General features: G+C 42.8%; 1 protein-coding gene and 1 long non-coding RNA gene across 12 annotated transcripts in view; one reads left to right on the plus strand and one right to left on the minus strand.

The window, feature by feature from the left end:
• Nucleotides 1–12,094, minus strand: part of LOC309342419 — a 79,961-nt gene extending 67,867 nt beyond the window's left edge. Inside the window, exon 1 of the long non-coding RNA XR_014156795.1 lies at nt 12,055–12,094. This is a non-coding gene — a long non-coding RNA (uncharacterized lncRNA). The remainder of the gene's footprint in view (nt 1–12,054) is intronic.
• Nucleotides 12,095–12,302: 208 nt separating this feature from the next.
• The window catches only part of ATP11B (ATPase phospholipid transporting 11B (putative)), an 81,141-nt gene continuing 79,652 nt past the window's right edge, over nt 12,303–13,791 (plus strand). For 4 of the 11 annotated variants that reach the window (XM_081862172.1, XM_081862173.1, XM_081862176.1 and 1 more), the window contains exon 1: nt 12,303–12,678. In XM_081862172.1, the coding sequence (XP_081718298.1) occupies nt 12,652–12,678 (27 nt within the window). In that variant the 5' untranslated portion in view covers nt 12,303–12,651. The remainder of the gene's footprint in view (nt 12,679–13,791) is intronic. The other 7 variants (XR_014156699.1, XM_081862170.1, XM_081862174.1 and 4 more) reach the window with 2 other exon arrangements.

Here is a 13,791-nt window from a genome sequence, read left to right on the forward strand (position 1 = left end):
GCCAACTGGCCAAAATATTGGGAGATTTTGGAACAGGAGGGTGACAAATTGAAATTGCAGAGTTTCGAGAAATTAAAGGATAAAGTGCGAGATTGGCTTCATTACTTTCAAATAAGGGAGGCCTATAATTTGGATAAAAAAATTGGCTTCCAGGTGGAAAAATCAAAATTAGAAACAGAACTGTTAGAACCCAAAGCTAAGATACTATCAAGAATGTATAACCTGCTGTTGAAATGGAATACTGAGGATGAAACGGTAAAATCTGCTATGATAAAATGGGCACAAGATATCGGACATGACATTATGTTTGCTGACTGGGAACAGTTGTGGACCACAGGTATGAAATTTACGGCATGTAATGCCTTAAGAGAGAATATATGAAAATGATATACAGGTGGTACATGACTCCAATCAAGCTTGCAAAAATCTATCATTTGCCCGATAATAAATGTTGGAAATGTAAAGAGACTGAAGGTACGGTACATTCTTTCACCTTTGGTGGACGTGTCCAAGGATTAAGGCTTTCTGGGAGATGATCTATAATGGAATGAAAAAGGTATTTAAATATACCTTCTTGAAGAAACCAGAGGCCTTTCACCTGGGCATTGTCGGCCAATTGGTGCCAAAGAAGGATAGAACTTTCTTTATGTACGCTACAGCAGCAGCAAGAATACTCATTGCAAAGCATTGGAAGACACAAGACCTACCCACCTTGGAAGAATAGCAGATGCAAGTAATGGACTACATGGAATTGGCGGAAATGACCGGCAGAATCCGAGACCAGGGAGAAGAGTCGGTGGAAGAAGATTGGAAGAAATTTAAAATCTATCTACAGAAACACTGTAAAATTATTGAATGTTAATGACGTTGGAATGAAACGAAGTGGTTCTAGCAATAAGGCAAAATAAGAATATGCAAGAAGGGACTGATATCAGATGAAAATTTGAAGTTAGAATATGTGAGGACAAACAATTAAGGGTAAATTAAGAGGGTATGAATTTGCTGAACAAATTTTTAAATGGAATACAAAAAAGGGAGGTGTGAGGAAGTCAGGAAAATAAGTAAATGATTGTAAGATATTAGAAAGAGGGATTTTTATTTTTTATTTTTACGTTAAATTTCGGTTTTTGTATTTTCTTTGTGTGTTTTTTGTTTACTGTTTTGTAATCCTTTTTTTGTTAAAAACTTAATAAATATTATTAATATATATATATATATAGCTGTGTGTTCCACTCCCTGCTGTCATGGCGAATGGGGGTTTCAGCAGGGAATGAGGTGGTCACTCTGAGGAAGGGGGAAATGATCCCTTAGAAGGGGCCCATTCCTTGGGTGTTGAGCAGTTATCCTCTTATGCAAAACATATTCCTCCAGAAGGGACACAGCTGGAGCTGTGGTCTAAACCACTGAGCCGTTTGGGCTTGCCGATCAGAAGGTCGGAGGTTCGAATCCGTGCAACTGAATTAGCTCCCTTTGCTCTGTCCCAGCTTCTGCCAACATAGCTGTTTGAAAGCACACCAGTGCAAGTAGATAAATAGGTACCACTGTGGTGAGGAAGGTAAATGGCGTATCCGTGCACTCTGGCATTTGTCACAGTGTTCTATTGTGCCAGAAGCGGTTTAGTCATGCGGACACATGACCCGGAAAAGCTGTCTGTGGACAAACACAGGCTCCCTTGGCCTGAAAAGTGAGATGAGCGCTGCACCTCACAGTCGCCTTTGACTGGACTTAACCATCCTGGAGGTGACTTCAAGTTAAGCAGTTTGTCATATGGAATTGGTGCTTAGATAAAAAAGTCAGGAAACCCACTAAGCATGTCCATGCCCTTGGGCACTCCTGGACTATCCTGGCCACTGCCCTCAACCTGCAATGAAGCCATTAACTTTATTTGATCCTAGCACTGCTTACCAAATAAAACCTTGAAAAATGGTTTTGCAAATCTCATTTTTGATGTTTATAAGGTGCTTTTGTTCACAATACATTACAACGAACATCTGCAGATGGGTGTGGGAGGGAGAATTCTTTAGCCAGGCTGACAGAATGCAGCTTTTATGGCCAAAGTATAAGAAGCAATGGTTGTCCTATTGGGAGAGAGCCTGACTTCTGCCTCAGATTCCATTGTATCTGAAAGGCAAAAGCATAAGAATGCTGATTGTATTGGTTAAAATCTTTGGCCAGGAATTTTTCCAAAGGTTGCGTGTCTGGGCAAAGTGCCACTGCTATGAAGTCATTCTGATGTTTTAGAAGTTGACTGATCTCCCAGGATCAATAGTTCTGATTGTAATACCATCTGAAATTCAACTCTGCAGCATGTTGTGAGCAAAATGAAATGTTGTCCCAAAGATGGCAATTACTGTTTGCTTAGGTAAAAGTTCTTTTAAAAAGATAAAATGTGCATGTTTAAACTATTTCATTTTGCTAGACATGTACATGGTGGATGTAATTCTGATGCACTGGACTGGAGGACTTTGCTATTGACATAAATAACAGATGGGTTATGCCCTGTATGTACCTAGTATAGTCTTCAATTCATATTGCTTAAACTTCAATAATTAAAGCATCAGCCAAACTTATCTTCAAGGGCTGTAAAGCCCAGGGCAGCTAATACTTGCATGACCACTTTTAGGTCTGTCTGATTTCCATATTAGGTTGTGTTTTTTTAAGGTATACACTTAAGGCATTTTAAAATTCATGAACGAAAACATCATCATGAAGCCAACACTGGCTGCAGCTCTGTGTCTACTGCATTCTCGGTGGAATAGCCAGATTTATCCTGTACTGTGTGTGAAAAAGCCATACCAGAAGCACAAACAAGACAATGTAATGCCACTACTGCAAACCAAATTAGAATTCAACCATTGCTCCTAAGGACACTTCAGCTTACAATATTCAAAATCTTTAAAACTTGACTTTCCTTTAATAATAATAAATTATTATTTATACCCCGCCCATCTGGCTGAGTTTCCCCACCCGCCTATCCTCCTTTTCTCCCTACTTTAGCTTAGCCTCCCAGCTCCCATTTCCATCTCCTTACCTTCTTTACTGTCCTCAGCGTTCATGCCTGCAGACCACGGGCAGGGAACCCATAGTCCTCCAAATGTTGTTTAGACTCCAGCCCCCATCTGCTCCAGCTAGTGTTGCCAATGGCCAAAGATGATGATAGTTCTATTCCAGCAACACCCAGAAGCTCAAAGGTTCCCTATCCCTGCTTTAGACTATAGCTCCCATCAGGCCTGGCCAGAATGGCAAAATGTCAGGGATGATGAGAGCCCAACAGAAGGTGAAGGGGCACAGGTTTCCCATCCCAGTGTAAAAGCAGGAACAGTATCATCATTGTTCTATGTACAGGCCCTTAATAAAAATTAAGTAGCAGTTATGATGATAATTTAATTAAATGTGCATCTATTAACTTTCCAGTTTGTAACCACAAACCTTTCTGGTCTGTCTTGTAATATTCCTTAAATTTTATTTTTCAGTTCAGCTTGCCTAAGACCTTTCATTCCCTGACAAATTTATAGGGCACTATCAAATTAAAAAATGAGAAATAGAATAGAAATGCCATTAAAAAACATCAAAAGGAGGAGGGGGAGGAGCCAAAAATCAACTATAAAATCCAGCAGAGCTATAAAGCAATACTAAAGCCAGGCATAAAACATGCCGGAAATCCTGGGCAAATAGCATATTAAATCTTGCAATGTGCTAGGAAGCGTTGCCGCTCCCCAAAGCACAAACATCAAACATGCCTACCAATGGTTCACCCTCTTCCTTATAGCTTTAGATTGTCAGCTCTAGTGGCATTTGCCATGATTGATCCAGAAGGATGTTCTGCAACAGTTTCTACGAACTGTGCTGCAGCCCCGCACATGACCCACACTTAGGCCATCAATGGTCATATCCTAAAGATTTCAAACAGTTGCCAGATAAGGCAATCTGGTAGGAATAAAAAGTTATCACAGCAAATGCTCTTAGAACAGAATGCTGAATTTTTATTTAACTCTTTTAATATAGCCTTTGCTGTATTAAAGCAAGGTCCTTGTGAAAGTCTTTGCCATGACTACTGAAATTTCTTTGCTGCCCCTCCCAACCGTAAATCACATCCTGGTAGGGAGGCAACACAAAGATAAAAGGCACATCACATCATCATGTAGTGAAATATGGGGTTGGAGGGGGACAGGATTATGTGTGGGTGTGTTTTGTTAGTATTGCAGAAATATTCTTAGATGGTGCTGAATGCCAGTATGTGACTCCTCTTTCACACCAATTGCACTGACTTTTCTACATGGCTAAGGTCCAGAATCCCTAAAGGACCACCTCTCCCATATGAACCTTCTTGTCCACTGTGATTAGAAAGGCTCAGCCGCATTTCCCACCACTGTCAGAAGTAGCATCACGTGGGGACAAAGGAGAGAGCATAACTGATATCATGGATGTGGGACTCACTGCCCTAGAAATCAGACTTGCCTTCCCCCTTGTTTGTTAACCTTTTGTACACTCTTCTGTCTTAACCAGCCGTAACTTTGCATTTTGCTCTCTCCAGAAATTGCTTTGCAGTTTTTAGGTGCTCTTTATTTGGTTCACCACACAACCATGAATTGCTATAGTGTTGGTTTTTTAATAATAACGAGTCTGTTAATGTTTGTTTTTAGCTTAGAGTTGGCCTACTTGAGTGTTTCATTATTTATTTATGTATTGAAATAGCCACAATCCACATTTTCATAAAATATATTGAAGCAATGTATATCCAGGCAGTATATACACAATATAATAAAAGCAATAAAAGCATCCTTTAAAAAATTAATTAAAAATATCAGTAAATATTTATTAGGACAAAGGATCCACATTCTTAAATAAATAAAATCTCAATCAAAGCCTTTTTTCATATTTATGCCTTTGAATCACAAAACTGGATGGTTTCTCATAAGTCATTATCTGGATTTCCCATCTCCCCAAACCCACCACTACTACCACTACTACTCTCCATTAGGGATAGACAAATGTCTTTTTTTTTTTGTTTTTCTCGTTTTTCCAGTCTTAAGTTCAGTTAGCCACCTTTCCACATCAGCTTGCACTGGGGGGTGGGGTGGGGGATGTACTTATGAAAATGTCCCACGATTTCAGTGCACATTTGCACAAGTAATTTCCCATACTATAATGATACTATGTTCTTTCTACAAATACATGCACAGTTTCCTCTTAGTAGACACATTCTTTGGCTGCAGAACTACATCACAAAATAGGGAGAAGCATGGATTTTGAAGGACTGCTGCATTTCGGTTCACATATTGCTTTGGGAAGTGCAAATTAGGCAGGTTTGTACTAAAATGTGAATGAAACCAAATTTCTCCCCCAACCCCACTTCATATCCAAGGCACAATAGATCTAAAATTCAAAGAAGGTCACTTCCAATTAAAAAGGATGGGGAAAGACCCTCTACCTGAGACTTAGGAGGGCCTCTGCCTGTCAAGCATATATAAGACTGGGCTACATGGATGGCCTGGCCAGGTGTGTGGCGTGTGTTTCTTTCTTGACAGCAGCCCGGCCACCTTTGCTGTGTAAACTCCCAAGTAAATTCCACAATGGCTCAGCACAGCTTATTTAATTCCCAAATAGAGCATTTTAATTTGTGCATTTTATTTCAGGTTCGTTGTCCAATGTTTTATGATAAACACATTGCAACCACAGGCTTGCTTTCACACAGTAATACCCATATAAGGATGCTTACTTATTGGCTAATGATATATTCTGAGAAAGGTATCACACTGAGGTTTGGGTAGCCCTTATTTTATGCTGATTTAAAAATGATATCCAGTGCTGGCCAGCACACACACGTGCTTATGTTGTGTGCCCTTTCTAATTTTACATCTCCACTTTACACTGAGTCAGAGCAGTTTGCTATTTATTGTCAGATTCCTCAACTATTGCCTCACATCAGTTGCTGCAGGATGAATGCTCAATAAAAACTGTCTAGAAGCATCCTGTATTTACTACTAGCAAGTCTGCTTAGTCTGGAAACTGTGCAGCCTGATCCTATGATATGATTTACTCAGCAGCCAAACTAGCAGTTTGATAGTACGTCAAAGTGCAAGTAGATAAATAGGTGGGAAGGTAAACAGTGTTTCTGTGCGCTACTCTGATTCGTCAGAAGTGGCTTAGTCATGCTGGCCACATGACCTGGAAGCTGTACGCCGGCTCCCTCGGCCAATAGAGCAAGATGAGCGCTGCAACCCCAGAGTTGTCCGCGACTGGACCTAATGGTCAGGGGTCCCTCTACCTTTACCTTTAAGCCCCACTAAGGGATTGCAGCCCAAGTCCAATTGGACAGTGCCCCTCCCTCTAAAATCAAATCAGCGGGTCTCAAGTTAGTCATAGCACCAATATCCTCCAATTCCATTATCTGTAATGGGACTCTGAAGGAACTAAGATCCTGTTTAAAGGTGGTAAATTCTGGAAATGCATGGCTAAATCCCAAATGTTCATATATCAGTTTAGAAGTACAGGCTAGAAATTCACATCCCCAGTGTCTACTTTTCTACATTTTTGTATGTGTTAATAGGAAAAAGCATTTAGGTCATGTGATTTTCCACACCTGAAGAACGAAGTGGTGCAGCCCAGAAATATTCTAAATATTTTCTAGGTACTGTTGGGTGAACTAGGCCTAATTGGTGCAGGTTTGTGGGCTGCTGTGTCATGCTCTATATCCTTAGGATAATGGACCCAAATCAGTGTAGCATTACAGCTATGGCATTAGGAGTGTACTTCAGGGGATGTAACTTAAGCAGGAGAGATAAATTTAATGGACTGGAATATAAATTTTAAAAAGGAACAACTTGTAATTACCCCCCTCTCTACATACACAACTCAATAGTTTTTAAGATGTTTCTCCCACTGCAGTTAAAACACTTTCTCCTCCACAAACCACCTCTGTTCTGAAATTAAGGTACTCATCACAGTAGTATGCTAACTTCAAGTTTGTAATGGCACTGGTCTCCCAAAGCTTCAAAACAAGTCCCTAGAAAGTAGATTTTAAACAGGAATTACTATTTGTTAGAACAGGTCATCTGCATAGGGATTTAGGGTTTACTCAGTTTGATGCTTTGACTATGATAAAATAAATTGAACTGAGATTAAGGCATGACCCAGGTCACACAAAGATAAAGTGTTTTTCTCTAATGTTCAAAATACTGCTCAAAACAACATTTTTGAAAAATAGAAAATGTACTCAATGCAAGTCCGTAGTGATTGTCTCACTCCAAGTCTCACAAGCATAGATTCATTGACATGACACAGAAACATTTTCTTTCTTTTTTTATTATAATTGTTTCACTTTAATACATCACAAAAAAGAAATATAAAACAAGCTTAAAACTCCTACTGAAGTTATTCAAATGCTGCTACAGACTTTAAACTGTCATTACTGTTTTTCAAATAAAGTTTAGAAACTTCCCATTTTGAGATAAATACTTCCTTTTATTTATTTTTTATTCTTTCTGATAAATTATCTAATTCCGCGTATTCAATCATTTTTTGAGTCCACTCTAATCTAGAAGGGACTTTATCACTTTTCCAATTTGTCACAATGAGTATTCTTGCTGCAACCGTAGCATAAAGAAAGCATTTTCAAGTACATATACTATATTTATATTTTGGAAAGTTGTTTGCTTTCCATCTGTTCTCCATACATTGGACACCTCATAAAACATGATGGTTCCTGAAACTGAGGGGTTTTTTTTACTACGTTTGAACACCACTGGATGTCATTTGGAATCAGTATGGTGCCCTAAGTCATTCCAAATTGCATGCATTTGGACACCTCTTACCAAATTTTGCATTATGGTTTCCGAGATCAAGAAGTAAGTTTATGTTTTCCTATAATTATAATAATAATAATAATAATAATTTATTATTTATACCCCGCCCATCTGGCTGAGTTTCCCCAGCCACTCTGGGCGGCTCCCAATCAGTATTAAAAACAATACAGCATTACATATTAAAAACATCCCTGAACAGGGCTGCCTTAAGATGTCTTCTGAACGTCAGGTAATTCTTTATCTCTTTGACATCTGATGGGAGGGCGTTCCACAGGGCGGGCGCCACTACCGAGAAGGCCCTCTGTCTGGTTCCCTGTAACCTCACTTCTCGCAATGAGGGAACCGCCAGAAGGCCCTCGGCGCTGGATCTCAGTGTCCGGGCTGAACGATGGGGGTGGAGACGCTCCTTCAGGTATACAGGACCGAGGCCGTTTAGGGCTTTAAAGGTCAGCACCAACACTTTGAATTGTGCTCGGAAACGTACTGGGAGCCAATGCAGATCTCTCAGAACCGGTGTTATGTGGTCCCGGCGGCCACTCCCAGTCACCAGTCTAGCTGCCGCATTCTGGATTAATTGCAGTTTCCGGGTCACCTTCAAAGGTAGCCCCACGTAGAGCGCATTGCAGTAGTCCAAGCGTGAGATAACTAGAGCATGCACCACTCTGGCGAGACAGTCCGCGGGGAGGTAGGGTCTTAGCCTGCGTACCAGGTGGAGCTGGTAGACAGCTGCCCTGGACACAGAGTTAATCTGCACCTCCATGGACAGCTGTGAGTCCAAAATGACTCCCAGGCTGCGCACCTGGTCCTTCAGGGGCACAGTTACCCCATTCAGGACCAGGGAATCCTCCACACCTGCCCGCCTCCTGTCCCCCAAAAACAGTACTTCTGTCTTGTCAGGATTCAACCTCAATCTGTTAGCCGCCATCCAACCTCCAACCGCCTCCAGGCACTCACACAGGACCTTCACCGCCTTCACTGGTTCTAATTGAAAGACATGTTGACTCAAGAGAGCAGACTGAACCTTTCAAAACTGAACTGGTATGGGCGCTTCTTAAGATATTGTCACAAAAAATTGTATGGTGGTTCCTGACATAGGATGCAGGTTTTGCTTTGGCTGCAATTAAATGCCAAAGCAAATGACCAAAACTTTCAAAGCTGCACTGATTCCTAACGCAACAACTGTCAGAAATCTTTCCCAGTGTTGAAACTTAATTGCTGAGTGCTCCCCAAAGTAAAACAGAACAAAACCTACAACTCCCTATAGGCAGAAAACTAGCAAAGAACAGGGTGGGGTAGAGCTTTTGCTCTGAAATTTTAATATTTTACTTGCAGGATGTTATTTTAAAATTGTTTTTTACACATTGGCAGGTAGGGGCATTCAAATACAACACCATCTCCTAAACTGCTGCCTGAAATACTACATACAGAAGGAAAGGGGAATCAGTGGCCCTCCAGATGTTGTTGGACTACAAATCCTATCATCCTCCAGCACTGGCCTTACAAGCTGGGGCAGGGGCCTGATGGGAGTTGTAGTACGACATCTTCTGGAGGGCCCATAAGTTTCTCTCCCCCCTTCTGTATGTAAAACACACTCTTCTTCTTCTAAAACACAGTGGTTCCTCATTTGTGGAATGCTCACCCCAGGAAGGCTCAGCTGGCGCCATTATTGAATATCTTTATGTGCCTGGCAAAAACATTCCTCTATAACCAGGCCTTTAATCTCGTAACTATCTGAGACCTTTAGAAGTGGCCAGGATTTCTCTCTCCTCTTGGTTTTAATGTATCTGTGTTGGGTTGGGTTCTACTGTCTGTTTGTCTGGTCATAAATTGCTGTGGGTTGCGCTGGGCAAGATGAAGTGACTAACAAACTCAATAAAGAATAAGACAAGCAGATCCCATGATCCAAAAGCTCATTAAATGAAAATTTCACTTATCCAAACACAATGAATTAGTACCCAAACCTCACTATACACTCCACAGACCTGAGTGTAGCACTGTAAACAAGTAAGCAACCTTTAAAAAGCATTGCTTTTTTGTGTGTTTTCCTAGTCCGCTGTAGCCATTTTGCCAGGATCCATGGTGGGTGGGAGGGGAGAGATCGGACAAGTAAGAGCAATTTTCCCTTGTTTTCCTTTTGCAAGGTTTCAAAGGGTTTTCCTGGGTTTTCTCATCATTCTGAGGTGTATGTCTCAAAATCCCATGGTTGGGAACGCATTTGAAATTCCCCCATAGAAATCAATGGGAAACCTAGACTCATTATGCAAACGATCGCCCAGCAAACAATTTCCTGGGAACACACTATGTCCAGAGAGCAGACTCTGTGTGCAATAATACTAATAGTTCTACCACGTATTTGTGAGCCAGGCGACTTTCCACTCAGTGGCAAAACCTTGTTTGTCTCATTCATTGCTCTGTTTCATTAAAAATTGTGCACCCCTTGACTATTAAAAAAGCAAATACACACCTCAAAGTGGTTTGCAATTATTATTATTATTTGGGGAACTTTTAAATGTTTGATATGAGTGACTAGTGGGGTGCCACAGGGTTCTGTCTTGGGCCCGGTCTTATTCAACATCTTTATCAACGACTTGGATGATGGACTCAAGGGCATCCTGATCAAATTTGCAGATGACACCAAACTGGGAGGGGTGGCTAACACCCCAGAGGACAGGATCACACTTCAAAACGACCTTGACAGATTAGAGAACTGGGCCAAAACAAACAAGATGAATTTTAACAGGCAGAAATGTAAAGTATTGCACTTGGGCAAAAAAAATGAGAGGCACAAATACAAGATGGGTGACACCTGGCTTGAGAGCAGTACATGTGAAAAGGATCTAGGAGTCTTGGTTGACCACAAACTTGACATGAGCCAACAGTGTGACGCGGCAGCTAAAAAAGCCAATGCAATTCTGGGCTGCATCAATAGGAGTATTGCATCTAGATCAAGGGAAGTAATAGTGCCACTGTATTCTGCTCTGGTCAGACCTCACCTGGAGTACTGTGTCCAGTTCTGGGCACCACAGTTCAAGAAGGACACTGACAAACTGGAACGTGTCCAGAGGAGGGCAACCAAAATAGTCAAAGGCCTGGAAACGATGCCTTATGAGGAACGGCTAAGGGAGCTGGGCGTGTTTAGCCTGGAGAAGAGGAGGTTAAGGGGTGATATGATAGCCATGTTCAAATATATAAAAGGATGTCACATAGAGGAGGGAGAAAGGTTGTTTTCTGCTGCTCCAGAGAAGCGGACACGGAGCAATGGTTCCAAACTACAAGAAAGGAGATTTCACCTAAACATTAGGAAGAACTTCCTGACAGTAAGAGCTGTTCGACAGTGGAATTTGCTGCCAAGGAGTGTGGTGGAGTCTCCTTCTTTGGAGGTCTTTATGCAGAGGCTTGACAACCATATGTCAGGAGTGCTCTGATGGTGTTTCCTGCTTGGCAGGGGGTTGGACTCGATGGCCCTTGTGGTCTCTTCCAACTCTATGATTCTATGATATTTTATTATGTTTTTATATGTGTTTGAAGCTGCCCAGAGTGGCTGGGGCAACCCAGTCAGATGGGTGGGGTATAAATAGTAAAAATATTATTATTGAGTAGGACGTCCCTATTTTCATCAGAGGAAAGGTTGGAGGCTACTGATCATGGTGTTGTTCAATAATAATTGAAAGTCAACAAAACATTTCCAACTCTTTTTGGAGATAAAACATAATAATAACCACACAAGATTTTTTAAAATAACAACACCACTTACCGTATTTTCCCGTGCATAAGACTAGGGGTTTTTTTTACCCAAAAATTAGGTTTAAAATTGGGGCTTGTCTTATACCCGGGTAGTGCTGAGGTGTGTTTTCTTAATTTGGAGTCCCTCAAAATAGGGGCTGTCTTTTACGTGGGAGCGTCTTATACGCTCATAATCATCATTATTATTTTTACAGAAAAAGACATTATTATTTTAGATTTTTTAAAATAGTAACACTTAGTATCATTACCATTTTTACAGAAAAACTTATTAGATTAGATCTTTAAAATAACAATTATCTTTATTATTTTTACAGAAAAACAAAACGTATTATTTTTCTATTATATATTTAAAAATAATAATAGTAATAACAGCAACTATGATTATCATTACCATTTTTTACAGAAAAACAAAACGGCGGGGCGTAAGGAAAGCCCTCAACCTTACTTTAAAAACAGGCCTGCGAGGAGTTTTGCAAGGCGGCGCTTGGAAGGGACTGGAATTTACCTCAGCCGCTTCTCTCCCGACTGGGCCTCTCTCTCCCCGCCGCGCGCGCGCTCGGCCGGGCCCCGCCCCGTTCCCCCCCCCCCGGCGCGCCGTCACTTCCGCGAGGCGGGTCCCGGCGCAAGGCGGGGAGACCCTTTTTGGTGACGGGCGCAAGGCGGCGTCGAGCGGGTGCTCCGAGATGGCGGCCGGGATGGGGCCGCGGCGTCGGCAGCGGCACCTGCGCCTCGCGCACCTCCTCCTCCTCCGGGCCCCCGCTGCTGCTGCTGCCGGCGGCGGCCGCCGGGCTTCCGCCTTGCCGCTGAAGGGAAGCGCCCGGCCCCTGCGCTGATGGGGAGCGGGAGCGGCGGTTGCGAAAGAAGACGAAGAAAAAGACGACGGAGGCGGAGGAGGAGGAGGAGGCGACCGCAGCAGCAGCAGCACGAGCAGTAGCAGCAGCAGCAGCAGCAGCAGCAGCAGCAGCAGCGCTAGTGCCGGACTGAGGGGCGGCGGCTTCCGTTTTTGTATTTTAAGCGGGTGGGGTGGGGGGGGTTTCGGGAGGGGAAGCCTCGCCCGCGGAGAAGCGGGGGCTGGGAGCCACCGAAGAGGCCCGTCGAGGGGATGTGGCGGTGGATCCGGCAGCAGCTGGTAGGTGGGGCGTTGGGGTGGGGAGGGGTCTCTCCTCAGGAAAAGGGGGCTCGCTTTTGCCCCCCCCCCGAGGAAAGTGTGTGTGTGTGGGGGTTCCTCTTCAACTTTCCCTTCTCTCTTACTTCGCCCCCTCCCTCTTTTTCTGAGGCGGGTGTCACACCTGGTCCTGTTCCCGTCCTTTTTTGTGTGTGGGGGGGGGTGTCCTCTCCTCAAATAATATACTGTATTCTCTCCCCCCCTCCTTTCTTCTTGCCTACATTAGTTTCTTGCTTTCTTTCTCTCCCCGCCCCACTTGTTACTTTTCCAGTGGTGAAAGGGGGGGCTAACTACCCCCCCAATTAATCCTGCCTGCTTTCAACTTCAGCACCTGCTAAGTGGGTCCTCTTTCTGCCCACCTCACCCAGCTTTTTGTGCCCTGTTCCCTTTAAGTTTTTAGGACTAAGCCTGAAATGGCTTTTCTTAAGGGTGCGCCAGTTTGCACATGCATGTGTGCTCTCTGGGGAGATGTGGGACATCTTGTAGCTAGCTTCCTGCTCGGTGACAAATCTGAGTTTGCCCAGCCTTAGTATGTTAAAAAAACGCTTCCTTGTGGTTTGTGGCGGCTGAATCTTCTTCTTTTTTCTCTTTCTGCTCGCTGTTGTCTCCCCACAGGTGCGATTTCCTACTTTCAAATTTAAGCACTTTGGTTGAGTCAGTTTAGTAGCAGTAGGTTAGGGAAACAGATATGGGGAAAGTTAGGTTGGGGGCCAGGTGGAGAAGGAAGTAGCCTGGGGGTACTCATAAGCCTGAAGGTGTTTGTAGGGGCAAGATTTTTACTCTACAACGTGACCTATAACTTTATTCAATACTGAATGTAATATTTTATTTTCCATTATTCCTTCTAGAGAGTAGACACTTAGGATCCCGTTGTTTCTTGAATGAATCATGGGATGAGGTCTGCAGTTCTTGGGCTGATGATAACGGCTTGCAATTGCCAGCAAGTTCTGGCTTTTTAACCAAGATGTTACGATTCAAAATAATTTGTACCTGATCCAAGAATGCAACTATGATGGCAGTGATATTTGACTGGGAAGTCATTGTTGGAGCCTTCTCTGATTGCTTGACCAGGGATTA

Source organism: Podarcis erhardii (assembly GCF_964252035.2).
Source record: "Podarcis erhardii genome assembly, chromosome: 5".
In the NCBI taxonomy this organism is placed as follows: Eukaryota; Metazoa; Chordata; class Lepidosauria; order Squamata; family Lacertidae; genus Podarcis; species Podarcis erhardii.